Source organism: Oryx dammah, unplaced genomic scaffold, assembly GCF_014754425.2.
Source record: "Oryx dammah isolate SB20612 unplaced genomic scaffold, SCBI_Odam_1.1 HiC_scaffold_27, whole genome shotgun sequence".
Lineage (NCBI taxonomy): Eukaryota > Metazoa > Chordata > Mammalia > Artiodactyla > Bovidae > Oryx > Oryx dammah.
In genome coordinates, this window is record NW_024070211.1 from 108,984,033 (window position 1) to 109,002,910 (window position 18,878).

The 18,878-nt window shown below is 37.5% G+C and overlaps 1 protein-coding gene across 1 annotated transcript in view; it reads right to left on the bottom strand.

Moving 5' to 3' along the window:
- Positions 1-17,714, bottom strand: part of LRP2 (LDL receptor related protein 2) — a 151,015-nt gene extending 133,301 nt beyond the window's left edge. The window contains exons 1-4 of the mRNA XM_040227939.1: positions 17,639-17,714; positions 15,149-15,256; positions 13,011-13,133; positions 9,936-10,052 (exon numbers count right to left, since the gene is read on the bottom strand). Coding sequence (XP_040083873.1) covers positions 9,936-10,052; positions 13,011-13,133; positions 15,149-15,256; positions 17,639-17,714 — 424 coding nt within the window. The remainder of the gene's footprint in view (positions 1-9,935; positions 10,053-13,010; positions 13,134-15,148; positions 15,257-17,638) is intronic.
- Between the last annotated feature and the right edge of the window lie 1,164 nt (positions 17,715-18,878).

Genomic DNA, 18,878 nt, shown 5'->3' on the forward strand with positions numbered 1-18,878 from the left:
CACATCCCAGATGCATCTTCAAAGGGTCACATAGTTCAGTTTATTCATTCTCCCTTCAAGAGATGCCTAGAAGCCAGCTGAGTCCAGCAAGTGATTCCCTTCCCCCTTGCACTGGATAGTAGTATGCCATCTGTGCTATTCAGAGAGCAGCAAGCAGGAAGGAAATCTTAGAAAACCCAACCTCTTTACAATAAAGGAGATATCTATCAGGAAGAAATTTTATGTGGGCATGGACTGTGACTCTTTCATTTAAGGTGATTATTGTAGATATGAAGGAACTGAGGCCAATATGCTGGGCAGATCTCTTGTTCGCCCCGTCCTTTTTGAGGGCCATTCCCGCACTGAAAACCAGTATCCACTAATATAACTAAAGTTTGCTGACAAGACACATCAGCACCACGAACAACAAGGCCAGCATGATGTCATCAACCTGATATGTCAATCATATTGGTAAGGTTAGAGGTCAGTAGTTTGACACTTGGAATGAAGTATGAACAGCTTTCTTGACTCTGATCAAGCTGATAATAAATCTGTCAATCAGCTGAGGATTTGCCCTGCACACCTTCTGGTCTCTGCTGTGCCTGACTAAATGTACGAGGATACCCATAGGAAGGACTGCACAGAGCCAAAACACAAAATATACAGAAGATTTGGCAAACTGTTTCTAAAAGCTTTTCCCTCTTTGAATACCCCACAGAGGGAAAAGGTCCAAGTTGTACACTGAGCAAAGTAAGAAATGAGCAAATTCTATTTCCTTTAAAGATTTCTACTGCTAACAGTTTTAATGAGTTTCAGTCTACACCAGAAAACAGGAAGTCACAATACTTGGTGATAATGTATCTCTCTGAAGTCTAACTTTTTGGTTTATTTGCTTGGATGGAGAGCCTGAGTCTAACCCTGTAAACTTTTTCCCATGGGACAAATCCATCATGTAGTTGAAATGTCGTACAGGACTTCCAGTAAAGGGGAAGGGTAGTAAGAGAGAAGATACTGTATAAGAATACTGGAGAATATCATCCCTGTCAGTTTTGTTTTAATGGAAAGATTGACAAGTACCTATTAACTAAGCCCCAGACTGCTAAAGTTGACCTGATACAAAAAATGCAAGAATTTTTTCTTGTATTTTTTGTGTTTTGGCTCCGTGTTTTTATATTTTGTGTTTTGGTACCGTGCAGTCCTTCCTATGGGTATCCCCGTACATTTAGTCAGGTACAGCAGAGACCAGAAGGTGTGCAGGGCAAATCCTCAGCTGATTGACAGATTTATTATCAGCTTGATCAGAGACAAGAAAGCTGTTCATATTTCATTCCAAGTGTCAAAAAATGCATCCTCTTCCATCTCCCTTCCTTTCTCCAATTTTCAAAATGATTCATGTCCAGGTTTGCTCCTCAAAATTGGGAGCTGCCTCCAAATATACATGTAGGATTGGTACTTGACGGTGTTTTGTTTTCTCTGCTAATGATCTGGCTTGGAGCAAGAAATTTCCATGCTATAGCTCTATTTGCATAATCAAGTAGGAAGAGTGGTTTGAGAAACTCACTGACTTTCCCAAATGGAAATCATCCACAGAAGAGTAAGACACAGATATTAGGCACTACTCTTCATTATCTTCACAGGAAGGTTCTAAATACATTCTATTCTCAGAATTTGACAAAATAGCCAAGAAGACAAACTGATTCTAAAGAAGGAGAAGGTATCTTAAAGGTATATTATGATACTTAAGCCAAGATTAAAAGGAAAACAAGAAATAAGTCCTGAATAGACACCTGGGATTTTCCAAGGTCCTAGAGTCATCCTTTATAAGTAACTTTGTTAGTTCAGTTCCGAGGCAGGATAATCCAGTCAGAGTAATGATTTGCCAGAAAAAGTTTACTAGTTTGACTGCCAGCATTTAGTAAAAGTACTATCCCCAGAGTTAAATAAGCAAAAACAATAATAATCAGCAAAAACACATATTGAAAATGATGTGCCAGAAGCCTGTTCAAGTACTCAATACATATGAATTTATTTTGTCCTTGTAACATCCCAATGAGGTAGTTACTACTATTATTCCCATTTCGTAGATCTTGTATCTGTGCCTCTCTGAGGTATAAGGAGGTTGAACAATTTGAAAAAAAGTCATATGACTGGTAAGCTGGAGAATTAGAATTCGAATTCAGTCAACCTGGCCCCACAATGCATATTCCTAACCACTATAATAGGTATTTCTAGTACTTACAGACTTCAGAGTAACAGGAAGAGGAATTTATAGGGAAAAGAATGAAACTGAATGAAAGGAAAAGATTTTAAAAAATCATATGAAAAGAAAGAGAAGAAGAAACCCCAAGAAAAAAGTTTTGTTTTTTTTTTTTTTCCCCATTTAGTTTCTCATTCCACTTTGGTAAGTCTGGAGAAGTGAGGTCAAATATAAATTTCATCAGATTATTTTATATTCTACTAAGGACTTCAATCTGATATAATCTAGGGATTCCAGGAAACCCTATGCTAAGAAACAGCTTTTCAAGAGTACCAGGACACACAAGAGAGTCCATACTAAAAAAACAGACCAGGTGACTTCCCTGGTGGTCTAGTTTTTAAGACTTTGCCTTCCAATGCAGGGGGTGTGTGTTTGATCCCTGGTAGGGAGCTAAGATTTCTATGTCTCATGGCCAAAAAACCAAAACATAAAACAGAAGCAATATTGCAACAAATTCAATAAAGACTTGAAAAATGGTCCACATCAGGGACTTTAGGGGAGAATGGATACACGTATATGTATGAGTGAGTCCCTTCACTGTCCACCTGAAACTATCACAACATTGTTACCCAGCTATACTGGAATATAAAATTAAAAGTTTAAAAAAAAATAGTGTGCGTCAAAAAACAAAAACAGACCACAAAGTGGCAGAAGACCAGCCTGCTCCCCTCCCTGGCCCCCTCCCACCTCCTGGTCAGTTTAATCCAGTCCCTGAAGTAAGTCACCATGGACAAGGGAGTGCAAGTGGGCAACAGAGAAGCGTTTCCTGCCTCTTTCCAAAAATAATTAGAAGCCTCTTTCAATGAAAAGCATACATATAGTAATATTTTAAAAATGGAAATAGCAATTCAGTACCTTGGAAAGAGAAAGCAATTATGATCTTCCCAAGGGCTACTAAAATTGGGCTAACATCAAGTTTAGTCTGAGCAGCTTTTTAGGAACCTGAAGCAAGAAAAGAGAAGACATCGACTTACCTAGTTTCTTTACCACTCTCCCTTTAAGCTACTAGGTCCTAAGTCCCAAATCCCTACCTGGTCTCAGTTCATGGTGAACTGATCTCAGACCTAAGTTTTAAAAAGCACCCAAGAGGGCTGCTCCAAAGATTTTGGATCTGCAGTACCTTCTTCTCATACACAGAGCTATCACCAAAATCTGCAAACGAGATAAAACTGACAGAGTAGGAATTTTTAATATAATAAAAATCTCACATGAGCCCTGGGGTTGGAATAACTGAGAAACAGAATGGAAAATTGTGCCTCAGTGTTCCAAGGAATAATGCAACATATATTTATTGAAATCCATCTTCCTAGACACCATGATAAGAATTGGATAAAGAGATTATAAGTGAAATTATAAGTAGCACAGCTTTTTGAAAATATTTCATGGTGGCTCAGATGATAAAGAATCTGCCTGCAATGCAGGAGACCCATTTCCTGGGTTGGGAAGATCTCCTGGAGAAGAGAGATCAGTATTCTTGCCTGGAAAATTCCATGAACAGAGGAGTCTAGTGGGCTACAGTCCATGTGGTTGCAAAGAGTCAGACACAACTGAATGACTTCGTACGCATGCTAAGTACTAGAGAGAAAGTGATGAACTTTATAAAATCTTTGCTCTCATAGAACTTTATTATTTATTTAGGAGAGTAGGAGGACAGACATTAAAATAAATGAGAAAGAGTGACAGTGAGGAGAAGCTCTCTGATAAGGTGATGTTCAAACAAGAACCACTGGGTTTAGCAAAATGGAGGTCATTGGTGACATTTTCAAGAATGTTTTTGTATACCTATGTACATATGTATACCTATGGCTGATTCATGTTGAGGTTTGACAGAAAACAAAATTCTGTAAAGAAATTATCCTTCAGTTGAAAAATAAACAAATTTTTTTTAAAAAAAGAATGTTTTTGGAAGAATGGAGATGGACAGTTTTCAGTGAGTTCAAGGAAGAAAGAGGAAATGGAGACAGTTATTAAAGACAACTCTATGTAACAGCTGAAACAGATCTTAACATCTTTTAAGAGATGAGAGATATTTATAATGTGCTTGCAAGATGAAGACTAAATAGGAGATTTTTCTCTTTCCTCAAGAAATCTGGGTTCTGAATCCTATCTCAAACTGTGAGAATCATTAAGAAAAAAAACAAGGCTCCATCTCTCTGCTCTTCCTTCTCGCTTGCAGTAGAGAGAACAGTGAGAGCAAATCTGAATTTGATGAACATGTCTGTCACCAGGCATCACTGTTCACAGAATGACTTATCTCTCTGCTTCACTACCCATCCCCAATTATGCCCCCAGTTGGCATTTCAGCAGTTAGACATATATAGAGTAAAGTATGTGTTCAGTTGCTCAGTCATGTCCAGCTCTTTGCAACCCCATGGACTGTAACCCATCAGAGTCCTCAGCCCATGGAATTTTTCAGAATACTGGAGTGGGCTGCCATTTCCTACACCTGGGATCTTCCCCACCCAGGGATTGAACCACATTTCTTGTGTCTCCTGTGTTGGCAGCTGGATTCTCTACCACTGAGCCACCTGGGAAGCCCAAAGCATACAAAATTCTAAAGAACAGAACGTCAATGGAAATAAAACGTCAGAGACAAAGCCACCCCAGTGGCAGGCAGATCCAACACTGCTGATTACCAGCAAGAAAGCCTTCATTGTAACAGGGATTTGACCCTTTCTTTGGCATTCCTAAGTAACAAAAGAGAAGGCTGCAAACCAATGATAATTAGCAGTAGTTTTACTCACACCAAAAGCATGCTAATATGGCACTTGATAAAAATGAAATAATCTGTTTACTTCACCAGAAAAAATTATACTATTTTCGAACAACCAAAAGTCAGTGCATGACCCATGATTGAATGACCCATAATTGCTGCACTGTTCTGATGCTTATCTTGGACTCTGAGTGAGTGGGTTTCCCTTGATGCTAATCTCATTAAAAGCAACATGGATGGCAGTTTCGAATCTCTGTTCCTTAAAAAATAATAATTAATAAGCTGTTTAATAGAAAGTGCCACTTTACAGGTGGCCAGCTTGAAGAGCAAAATAACTTAGGGAAAATGAACTTTTACCTATTTCACAGCTATACATATACGCGAGCACACACACACACACACACACACACACACACACAATTCAGAAAGTTCCCAAACAGCAGAATAATTATAAATATCTGTGCCTTGTGCATACAGGAATACAGCAGACAAAAAGATCAAATATAATAAGAAACAATTTATTTCAAGGATAATCCTTTTATTGGGACCTTCATACCCTTGCCTTCCTCATCATCTCACTCATTCTTTCCCCTCCCTTCTCCCTGCCTCCCTGAGTGGACCTTTACACACCACTCTTTGTTCTGTAAAAAGAGTGCCTGGAATGGACACAGCTCAAGATCTTGACCTTAAAAGTTTGAAGGAGTAAGAACTATATCCCTAGGGGTCTGAGCTGACAGGACTATGAACTACAGAGTCAAGTTTCCTGATCCTTTCAAATATTGGGGGAAAAGAAATAAGTCCTTTTTGGCAATTTTCCAACATCCATCACTATATTTAAGTGTTTCTAGTGCCTAGAACACTCATTCCTACAGACAATATTATTCCTGAGAAATAGACAAAGCCATATTCATAAACTGATTCTGTCTGTACATGAGTAATTTTCTTATGCATCATGACCGCAGAAACAATAGAACAAAGTGTCACAAAAATGATTTCTGGCAAAGCCTCACTTAATCCTTCATCATGTGGAAACATTCTAATTTAAAACAACTAATAAACAGCTGCTATATATTTGAAGTGATGTTTAAAATAGCTAAGTACCCCTATGACTAAATGGATCTTAACATGACCATCAATGGCTGCTAACCTCACAAAGGGACAGTTAGACATTAGGTGCCTCCTGATGGAAATACATACCTTTATATACAAAGCGCTGTTGCCCTTACCCACATACAGACATTCACATCCTTGCCACTGTACAAGTTTCTAGATAGTGCTGTCTTCAGATAGAGCAGGGGAAGGAATTCTGCTCCCAGAGGACAACTGACACTGTTTGGAAACACTTTTGGTTCTCACAGTCGGGAGGTGCTACTGGCCTCTAGTGGACACAGGCCACTAGAGGGATACTGAGAGCCATTTTACAGTGCACGAGACAGCTCCCCACCATAATTATTGGATCCGAATGTCATTATTTTTAAGACTAAAGAAACTTACTTTAGATCTAACTACCAATTTTCAGGAAGTACAGTTCTGGGGCAGTTTAAAAACATTAGAAAGTGCAATGAGCAAAAAATAAAAATATAGGAAACTCCAGGACAAGTCAGTTGCTAACTGACTTGTCTGAAGAAAATATAAATTTTCCTTGGGTTTTTATTTCAAATAAAAAATAATAAGCCACTTGGAGAACTTTTTAAAACTGGATGGATATCTGATTACTTGCTTCCCAGGTGGTGCAGTGGTAAAGACTCTGCCTGCCAATGCAGGCGACGTGGGAAACGTGGGTTCTATCACTGGTTCGGGAAGATCCCCTGGAGTAGGAAATGGCAACCCACTCCAGTATTCTTGCCTGAGAAATCCCATGGACGTCGATGGAGGAGCCTGGTGGGCTACAGTCCATGGGGTCACAAAGAGTCATATGATGGAGTACACACACACAGAGCTGACAGCGTTATGTTTTAGTCTTTCCTTGAATGTTAGCAGCTAGATATGGAATTACCTAAAGACAAAACTGATCTGAGAACTGCTTCAAAATAATGGAAAGAAAAACAAGGAAACATAGGTGAGACAAAATTAGCTATAAGCTGATGCAATCATTCTGCTTTTGATTATGTTTAAAACTTTCCATAATAAAAAGCTTTTAATGCATCATTTTAATAATAAAATAGCTATGTAATCTGGAGGCAAAATGTTCTGTAAACATGTTATACAAAGACAAATATTCCAAGGGCACGGGCATAGGATTTAGGCCTAGGTTAATATCTTGGTTCACCCACCCTTACCTCTTGATGATCTTTAAGGATCTCTCTAAAGTACCTTGTAGTACTAATGTGAAAACTGAATGAGATAGTGGTTGATGCCCTCTCACTTCCCACAGGATCTCCAAACAAAGAGGGAAAATAAAGTAAGGCCAATCCTGCTCCTGCATGCTGGCATTTATTAAACACTTTGATCCAGGTCATTCCTTTCCTTCTTATACGAACCTGGCTATGGCCAGGAGACCAAGGCACTAACAAGGAAGTATGAGGATTCTTTTTTCATTTCCTCTGCTTTGTTAAATTTGTTTTATACTAGTCTTTAAATAACATGTATCAATAAATAAACAAGGTAGAGAAAAATAGGAAGAAAGAAATCTCATTGCAAAACCCCCTTACATGATGAGATTCACTTTAGGGCCATGAACCCTGTAGGATTCATGACTTGTATGATTTCAGAAACAATGAGCTTTAACTCTAGTTCAACAATTATTTGTATGTACTTAAAAAATATATAAATAAAATCTTGATTATGAACTCCAGCCCAGATATTTTACAAAACTCACTTCCTTTCCTTCATTCCTACAAGAGCTACCTGAACCCTGCCAGCTTTTTTTCCAGAAGGCCCATTGGCAAAGTCATGAGGCAGTTGTATTGGTGACTTGAGACTTGGCTGCAGGGTGTTCACATGGAATAAATCCAAATAGTCTGTTTTGGCTGCCTTTTATTTTGCCTAAAATAGCATTTCCACAAGTCCCACTGCATTTGCAATAAAGCATTCATTTTTTATCCATTCGTAAATAAGGGATAAAGATGCAGGCCAGTGGCACAGGTCACCCATTTTGTTCTTGCACAAGGTAGGACTTCCTCCTTCTGTAAATAAAGTCCTTCATGAACACCAATCACCAGACTTGGACCAGAGGACGAGCTGAGCTCTAGCTCTGCCACACACCACTTACCCTTGAACAAGCCACTCTGTCCTTGCTGGTTCAGTTACTTTATTCATAAGACAGTACTGTAATACTGCTGCTATTGTTCTCTGTGAGCGGCCTAATAAGAGTAACCACTGGAATTTACATAACACTTTGAAGTTTACACAATACTGCAAAATATAATGTATGATTTGTCTCTATTCTTAGTGAAAAATATTTTCTTCACTTGCCACCATAAAGGATTTATTGTTTGCTTTACAAAGTACTTAAAGGGGAGCCCTTGATTCTGGACTTACATTTGTGACCTCCAGACATACACTGCTGTCTCTAAAACTGCCAGTATTAAATTAAGTCTAAATTTTACATAAATTTTCTCAAGTTAAAGAAGATCCGAAATAGAAGCAACATAATCTCTTTCAAAAGAAAACATGTAAGTTGGAAATTACAACAGAACCATACCAGAAACTGCTAGGAAATAGAGACATAAAGACAAATAGCAAAGCCTCCTCTCAAAGCAAAGTAACATACAAGGGAAGAAAGCAATGGAGAAGTTTTTCGTTTTGTTTATTGTACTGTGTGATGATAGGCTGCAGCATGGATCTGGCATACACACCAGTATTTCTTCCATCAAGAGCACAGTTTGTACAGTAAATACAAACAATGTGCTCATAACCAGTTTATGTCAGCTCCCACTCCAGGCATGGTGCCATATTGGAAAGTGTACGCTTCTCATACAGTCTACCAAAGGAAAGAACTTAGGGACAGTCCAGAGAACTAAAATCATATCAAAATGATCAAATAATTAAAGAGTTGCCTCAGGAGAATAGACTAAAACTTAAATTTTTAGGTGAAGACATAATAACCAAGAAGTTTATGATCAAGATTTCTAAGGTGCAAAATCTATCCACTGATTATTAGAATACGAAGTATTAAATAACTCCTTGAAGTTTAAAATGCAGTCTACCTGAAGGAATGTCAGGAGAAAAGACATAAAAACTCAAGGAAGCTCTGGAAAAATGTATGAAATGATAGACTTATAAGGGCTTTGAGAGAAAATGGGTATGTCTGAGACTAAAGACAGAGTTAGATGGACCAGAGGAAGGACACAACAGAATAATTAGTATATTCTTGTATTCTAAAAATTCTACATAAATCTCAAAAGAGGCAGATTACTCTTTACTCATTTGTAAGAAGTAAATCATGCACATGATTTCACTTTCTTATTTTGCTTATGGTAATAATTAAATATTCATTATATGCAGAACACTGCGATTTCTATGCTTTATCTTATGGTGGTCAGTTACAAACTGATGCATTCTTCCATTACAGAAAGCCATTTTCAACATGTAACACATTTCCAAAGGTAAGCTGGAAAACACTGAGTCCACAGGAACGGAAAAACTCTTATTGGCCAAAGACATTTGACCTAGAAGCTCACCATCGTAATATAATAAAAGTTAAAATTGATCAAACTGGGTTTTGTACTCGCTGACTTTTTGTGACTCTATGTTAAAGTTTATTTTAAAAAGAAAGAAAGAAAAACAAGCCGAAAAAAATAAAGTTAAAAGTTTCTTACTTCAAGATATACAGAAACTTAATGTGCTAAGGCAGGACACACTCAGAATGTCTTGCTAAAAATAGACTCCTATCAGAACATCACCTCTAATCCACAAAAGAATCTGCCAAGAGATTTCAATAACAAGAGGCATATTGTAGGCATTTTTATCCATCAACAAATTGATTAAAATGCCAAAGGGACAAAGGCGAAACTAAATACAGGGCAAAGGCTTTAAGGAACTCACGGCAGTTTTTCTCATCGGTTCCATCTAAGCAGTCTGTGGAATGGTCGCATCTGAACTCCCCTGGGATACATTCACCATTCTCACAGGTAAACTGACGGCTGGAGCATGTTATTCCAGCTGTGAAAGGAAAAAAAATGACTTTATAATTACTGAAGAATGCAGATCAATTAACAAATGTGACAACATTAACAAATATGAATGAGGAAATTTAAAAGTAAAGGCAAGTAACCCATACACTGAGCATAAAATTCATAGGGTCACCAGGTAGAGCACCTGGGTACCCTAAGGGAGACATCTTACAATGTGAAAGCAAGGGTGTTAGGACAAGCATACTATCAAAATACCCAAAACACTCAAGTTTGTGAGTGTAGACAATTATATTATCAACATGTGCTGAGAATACAATATAGCTTGAAAACCTACACAGTAAAAAGGATGAATGAAATAAGAATTTTGCAAGTATAGGTATTAATCAAGGTCCCCCTTGCAAGGAGATCAAACCAGTCAATCCTAAAGGAAATCCACCCTGAATATTTACTGGAAGGACTGATACTGAAGCTAAGGCTCCAGGACTTTGGCCACCTGATGCAAAGAGCCGACTCATTGGAAAAGGCCCTGATGCTGGGAAAAATTGAAGGCAGGAGGAGAAAGGGGCAACAGAGGATGAGATGGTTCGATAGAATCATTGATTCAATGGACATGAGTTAGAGAAAACTCAAGGAGATAGTGAAGGATATGGAAGTCTGGCATGCTACAGTCCATGGGAACACAAAGAGTCGGACACAACTTAGCGACTGAACAACAACAAAAATTCCCCTCAGAAGGAAATATGCCAAAGGGTGGACAGTAATTATTTCTGAATATCAGGAATGTAAGTGATATTTTTCTTTAGAGTCTTAGAGAAGACTTATTTTATAAGCTTTCTACACTGAATACGTGTCAGTTTTATAAACAGACATTTAAGCTGGCTTAAATGGTAGGTGATTATGGTAGGTGAAGGCAGAACATCAGTAGCTTATCAAATTTGTCTCTGGATAAATTGGACAAAATCGAATGAATGGTTGTTTCATGTGAATTCTACTCTGTGAGTTTGACGCAGGAAATATGATGGGACTTTTTAAAATTATCCACATAAAAAGAGAAGCATCTGGGGGAAATATGATGTGATGAAAACACAATACAAAATTTTAAATGTAAGATTTACCTTATGAAATCCTACCCATTTAAAATAGTATGGAGCATCGCTCACAGATTATAGAATCTCCCCGAGCCGTGGCCCTTGGCAGTTCCCAGCCCCTCTATGCAGTATTAGCAAGAGGTCATCCACCACACACTGCATCACAACCTACAGCTCAGCTTTCTTCCTACTCTGTGCCAGCAGCAAGGGGACATGGAACCAAATGGCATATGCAGTCAACAGATAAATAACCAGTCATTCATTCATTCAGTGTCCATTTATCAAGAACTTACTACCTGTGACACAGAGTAGCAAGTCTTAAGGATAGAAGCTGAATAAAGCATAGTCACTGCTCTCGGGAGCTTCACAATCAAGCACGGAGGTCATCCTTTTCCTCTAGGACCTTTGAGAGGCCAGTCAGAGAATATCAGAGCCCAGACAGACTTCCTAGAAACAAGGATTTCTTCCTGCTCCCCACTATCCCTGGTACATTTCCTTCCTCATTTCAGTACTGCTGAACCATGCTCCCGCTCCCATTTTGCTAATCTACCTTAAGTCCTGATTCATAGCTAGACCTGATTTAGATACGCCATGCTCCCATTTGGCCTTGAGCCGCTCCTGTCTGTACCTTCCTCAAGACTGCAATCTGTCACCACACCACCACCGTTCACAGTTATACATATTTCACTGGTTTCTTCTTAACCACTTTGTCCCAAGGACCACCATCTCTTTGTTGCTAGATGGCAGACCACATGACCAGCACTGACAAGCCCTAACAGATTGTTTAATACAGTCTACGTTTAACTTTACACCAAAGTCAAACTCATGAGTATTGAGAATTTCCATTACTTTCCTCAAAAGAAGGCATCTAGTGGCCCAACTGAGAAGAGTTCATACTCCATTGCTGGCCTCAAAATTCCTGGACTAAATTCCATTTTTTTAATAAATACACCCAGAACCTACTGAAGCCCATAGCATCTCCACTGCTAGTCACCTAACAACTAAACAAGTTCTCACATGAAGTACTCGTCAAAACATCTGTTTCTTCTTTGATTTTTGCGGGCAATGACTATGAGAAAATGCCAACAGGATCGGGGCTATCTCAAAACCAACACAGAGTGATGATAGATGGCCACTGATTTGTGGGATGTGCATGTAATGAAACAGAACGTGGGAAAGTTCAAAGATGAATGCTACACAGTAATCAGAGCTGGATAGTTCCAGAGGACACCTGAGGTCAAGAGCTAGAGGTGGTTCATTACAGCCTTGTATCTTCTCTCCATCTCAGTCCATCAAGATGTTGATGCTTTCTCTTCTAGATACTGAAATGTGAATTATAGGAATGTAAAATTCAGGACTTCTACAGCTTTCATGCAATCATGAAAAGCCAACAGACTAAAAAGACAGGAGGGCAGAACAGTGGAAGAAAATTGGATGATGTTATTAATTCAAGGAACTGAGATTTTCCATTATCTTCCAGTCAATCCTGGAACAATGCTACATTTATACTAGTTGTGTGGATAATAAATTCCCTTTTTGTTTAAATTTTTTGAGTTACATTTTTTCATTCTTTGCAGCCAAAACATCCAACTGCCAGACACATGAAGACCCTCACATATAGACACCAAAAAGTGTTTTGTTTCGCTCTTAAGTATAACATAACCTGAATTAAATGCTGGGAATCTAAATCACAGAGATTTATTGACAAGTCTTTAGCACATTCACACTTTCAGTATCATCCAACCCCTGGGTGAGATGGCTGGCACAGGTTTCCTTGTCCTTCAAGGTTCAACTTTTCTTTCATTTACAAAGAATCATTTCATTGTGTTTTGTATTTGTAAAGGTTAGAATTTGAGGTGGCCAAAGGGCCAAAGCAAGACTCCTCTACAAGCACTTACGGCAATGCCGCCGTTCATCGGCACCATCATTGCAGTCATCTTCCCCATCACATACCCAGCTCTCAGGGATACAGAGCTGTTCATTCGGACACAGGAACTGGTTGGAATGGCAACTACTGGTGGCTAAAATAAACCAGAAAAGAAATTGTGTCAAACATCCACCCTATTATATCAACAAGCAATACTCCTTTTAAAGGAAGTATGTCAACTACTGCTCAATATATTTGATAGCAAATATTAAAAAACCTTAGAGTCTGTGGACCTTGGACAATGTTCACTGTCAAATAATCTCAATGGTCTCACAATAAATGATAATCCAAAGAGATACAAAATTCCAGAGAATAAAACAAATAGCATACATACATACAAAAACACACATACAAAGTTATGACCAAAACAATATCAAATTTTAATTTTAATTACATTTTTAATTTTAATAAAATCAACCATTAGTTTATTATTATTACATTACTTGAAGTGTTCTGTATTGTAATAACAATAGTAAAGCATGAGGATAAATTGTAAAATCCATGAGATTTGGAAAATAAGACCCCAAATCAAGTCATTTTATTATTTCCACAATTTATTTGCTTTAAAATCTTGAGCAGGTTCTCTGAATCTCAATGTATGCATCATAAAATGGGGTCTATAGTTTTCTCACACTGCTGTAAAAAATAAGAAGAGTAACATATGTGAAGTGTTGGCTGCTCAGTCATGTCTGACTTTCTGCTACCCCATGGACTGTAGCCTTCCAGGCTCCTCTGTTCATAGACTTCTCCAGGCAAGAAACCTGAAGTGGGTTGCCATTCCCTTCTCCAGGGGATCTTCCTGACCCAGGGATCAAACCCAGGTCTTCTGAACTGCAGGCAGATCCTTCACCTTCTGATCCACTGGGGAAGCCCCATCATATGTGAACGTGCCACACAAATTAGTTGCAATCACGACTGTCGTTGGTGTGTTGCTATCATCATTGCTACGGGACACTGACAAATCTGTTGGTGTAACTGTTACTCCTTTATATCAGAATACACTCTTACCTTTCTGCTCCTTGTGTTTAACCTAAAATGAACTCAGCAAGCCCAGGAGGCAAATAGATAACACATGATCATGTCTCTACAAACAGAACTACTCCCTTACTCAAAGTGTGGGTTCCAGACTAGCAACATCAGCATCTCCTGGGAGCTTCCAGAATGCAGAATCTCAGACCCCACCTCAACCATGTGGAATTAAAACCTACACTTTAACAAGCTCCCAAGGTGATCCATTACTGCGTGAAAATTTGAGAAGTACTTCAGAGCACCTATGCCCCACACTTCTCCCATTCTCAAAGTGCACTGTCATCCAAACAATACACAAAAGTTTGTTCTGTTGTGCCAAAGGATGGCAAACAACTCACATTTTCACCTGCCTTCTTGGTTTTTGGATTATAATCATTGCCTATTCACCTATCAAAATGGATGAAACTGCAATAGTGTGATAGATCTCCTATGGCGAGGTGGGAGAAAAACGGATATAAGGGTTGGGATTAGTACAGCAAGCAGGAAGCCTTCAGTAGGTAACTTAGCTTCTTTATGCCTCAGTTTCCTCATCTGAAACCTACTTCAGAATACTATGGACAGAAATAAATGAAGAAATAGGTGGAAAATTATTTTTATAATTACTTGTAAGTTAAAAAGTTAAAGTTGGTGTCTATATCATGTTTTTAACTATAATTTTTAAGAATATAAACTGCACTAGCCACTTCTGTGACCTCTTTATAGTAATTCACACAAGTTCCCCTACACCCTACTACATCCTGTTTGTGAAAACAGACTCCCTGAATTGCAAATCACAGCAGTACAGACATTATTTTTTTGTTCTTGTTCGTGCACAAAATTTGCAGATTGAATAATATGAAATAATCGCTTATACGCTTCAGAAGACAACTCAGAAAGTTGGTTCCGTATCAAGGTGTTTGGATAAGACACAAACTGATGTGAACGGAACCTCTTCCTCAAAAGGGTCTGAATTTTAATGCCACTTTAACGCTGAAGATTGGAGCTCAGTACAAACTATTAAAGTCACAACTCTGTCTTTGTTACAGCTGAAATCACTTCTGTCACTCAGAACAGCGCTGAGCCGCGCCCCTCTTCACTTACGGCAGCCAATTTCATCCGCGCCATTTGGGCAGTCTCGGGTCCCATCACACCGCCAGGTCGCAGTAATACACAGACCAGGTTGGCACAGGAACTCGTTACTGCGACATCCTGTAATCCCACAAGCCAGAGAAAGCCAGTTTAAAAAGTTATCCACACAGATATTTCAAAGAAATACAAATTTTTGATGAAATAAAAAAGTATCCCACTAATTAGTAATCAAAGGATGTAAATTACTTATATATACAATTAGGAAAACATTTTTATGACTATATTCTGTTTTGGGGTTTGCAGGAAGGTCATTTTCACACACAGCTAACTAGAAGGCACCTTGATGTAAGGAATCTGGAAAGCAATTTGACAACAGTTATCCTGCTTTTTAAAAGCACTTATTCTTTAATTTAAATTTAATACTTCTTTAATTTAATATAATACTTTTACTTCTACACTTTAACAAGCTTCTAGGTCTTTTTTTATCCCTTAAGGAATGAGGCAGAGAATTTAAAAATTTATGTGTGGAGATTTTCATCTTAGTATTATTTATGATAAATGAAATTGCAAGCCTCCTAAATGTCCAATGTGAAAATGATTAAACTTTCGTGTATCTATATCTATATATCATATTAGGAACTCATTAAAATAGTTATGAAGAACAAAATGATTTGGAGAAATATTTGTAATATAACGTAACAAAGACAAAGGAACAAAATTTTACCAGAACAAAAGTATATATAATAGAAAAAAAGCACAGGAAAGACCAGAATGCTAAGGGTAGCTATCGCTGATTAATAATGTCATGAGTAACTTTTTCATATGTGTGATAGTGCTTTTTTTTTTTCAGTTTCACACCCTACAGTTTTTTTAAGTCCCTTTTTATTACTAAATCATGTACAGCAATTTATGGTTCTTTGTTCTTAGATACAGACCAACACCTTGGCTTTTTGTTTGTAACTTATTTGTAAGAAGTCAGGTACAGCTCTTCTCCGGCAATAAACAAAGGCCAAAAAAAAAAAAAAAAAATCTCTGCAGCCAATCTCGAGTACATAAAGTTGGCATCAAAGTTGCCACATTTCCAAGTGGCAGTGATACCCCTAGTGATACCAGCAAGAGAATACAACTTAAATTCATTAAACTCAACCAGTATATCCTGCAGTTTTCCTACTTCTCCCTGGGGGACTGATCTGGCAGTTGGAGGTCCTCAGAGTTTTCCTAAATACCTGACCAGCGACCTCCCCATACATTATGTGCTGTATCATTATCGTGTTTTTTTTAAGAGAGCAGCCAACATCAGCCCAACTTGGAGAAGACTCAAAATTATTCTTTCACAAGCCCATGGTGGTAGAGGAATAATTTGGGGGGTTGGAAGAATAATTATACTTTCCCCAGCTATTTAAGCAATCATGCTAAATTATCCATTTCAGTGTTTGACTAACTAACCTGAAATTAAGTAAATATACAGATCAATTACCTACTCCCAAAATAAATAAGCAACGTGCTATCCTGTCTTGTGTAAAGGCAGGCATATCAACAGCATGACATAAACATAGTTAAGTGATCTATTCGTAGGGGATATAGGCTACTTTGTTCATGGAATGTTCAAATCTGATTGTCTGGTAGTGACATCCTGATTTATAATGTATGCTGCAAATGGTCAGAAACTTTCCTTGACTAAATGGTGGTACCGAGTGGTACAGGAATACGTACACCCAAATACCTTCTATAGACTAATGCATGATGGTGGTTGGTGGTGCAGGTCTGGGGTTGGTGGTGCAGGTCTCTTATCAACTACCTTTAAAACACAACAACCTCCCTTGCAAAAATGCCCCTAAGGAATGTACAAATTCACTCTGGAATCCCAGAACTTCTCATTGGATTTTGTTCTACAAAGCAATATTTCCATGAGAGATTAGAGGCTTTGGAGGTTTAGCTATTAACACAACATATATTAAATCACTTTTATCAATTAGGTCTATTGTTAGTAATCCAACATAATACATTTGTAAATTCAGTACATTTGTTTCCCTTAGTATCTAATAATTTCTGGTTGAAAAAGTGTAGCTGTCTAAAGGTCAGTCGATTTACAAAGAGTTTCCTATTGCTAGAAAAATCATACACTTAGAAACTGAGCATACTGAAGCAAATTCTCAGTACTGCCTGTTTTAAACACACACACACACATATATATATATATACAGTTATTTCTTAATCAACCTTTTTTCTCTTTTCATTTAAGCAACTTTTATTACAAGTCAAATGTTGAGGTTGTTCTTTGTTTTTGCTAAAATATGAAGTTAACCATATCATGAAAAAATACAAAATAGATACACAAGATTAATTTCTTAAGCACTTAAAAGGCAATTGTTTAATATCACACATTAAAAATTTTTTAATTGATAGGGGAAGTTTTGCAATTAAGTAACCCTTTCTAGTTCATATTTTTCACATTTGACCTCCCAAATACTCAATCATCTAAATACATGAAGCCCAACTCACTCAACTTATAGATAATTCTTATAACAACAGATCCATGATAATTCATCAAGTTCATCTTTTCAATGTCAACTTCCATGTCTGTTATAAGTCCCAAATGACTATTATTTGGAAACACCTCTCAAGAAAAGCAAATGAGTACTCTATCATTGCTGGGTGGTAACGTATCAACCAAATGCTCCACTATTGTTAGAAAACTGTCATCCATTCTATCAATATTACAAAGGGAATATGTACTGTGATAAACATAATGGAAAAGAATATGAATGTGTATATATGAAATATATATGAAAAGAAAGAATGTGTATATATATATATATATAACTGAATCACTTTGCTATACAGTAGAAATTAACACATTACAAATCAAATATACTTCAATAAAAGAGTTTTTTTTAAAAAAAAGCAATGCAGGGAAATTTTAAAAGTTTCAATCTCTTCAAGAAAAATTACAGTGGACATAGGAATAACCTGTTTTTTAACCTTACAGAGCTCCCAGCTGGAGAAAAACAGGAGTAATCCTTTCTTCATAAATAGCCATAGAGTTTCCTGGTTTAAGTGTTGGGCTAAGAATGTGTTAAGATAAGATACTAGAGTAACAGATAATGCCTCAAGGAGGAAAGAAGTTTGTTTTTCCCTAAAGGGCACAGCACAGAATTGAGAGCACCACTTCTGTATCCTTCACAGCCTCTAAGCACAGTGCTGGGCACATGAGACAGTAAACACATATTTACCAGGAAATGAGGATTTCTCTTTGTAAAATTCAGTCTGTTGGGATCATTACAGACACAAGATTCATAAAACCATCAAGGCAAACAATGTCTTTTAATTGAAACTTACTATCTTTATAGAAAGAAAAATGAAACCTGGTTTAATCTGAAATAGGACTATCTAAAAGTTTTAAAAGAAAGAGAAAAATATTACCATATTAATGTTTTATTCGTTTGCTCTTTCCCTATAACAGTTTCTTTTTCCTCTCATGAATTCTCTTCTTAGAAGAAAAGGGCAAGTTGTAGTCAATGGAACATTGTCCAAAGTTAACAGAGTAAGGTAATTTCTATGGCAAATCCTATTTTCCTCCTCGATCCTCTAACACATGCTGTTCTATCCAGACACTTTTGGTCTACCTGAGAAGGTACATGTGCTCTTTTTAAAAACATTTAACACTATGTGGCATTTTAATAATCCTACCTTCCCTGAACTCAAATACACTCCTCAATTCACCCATAATTTCTGCTTTACT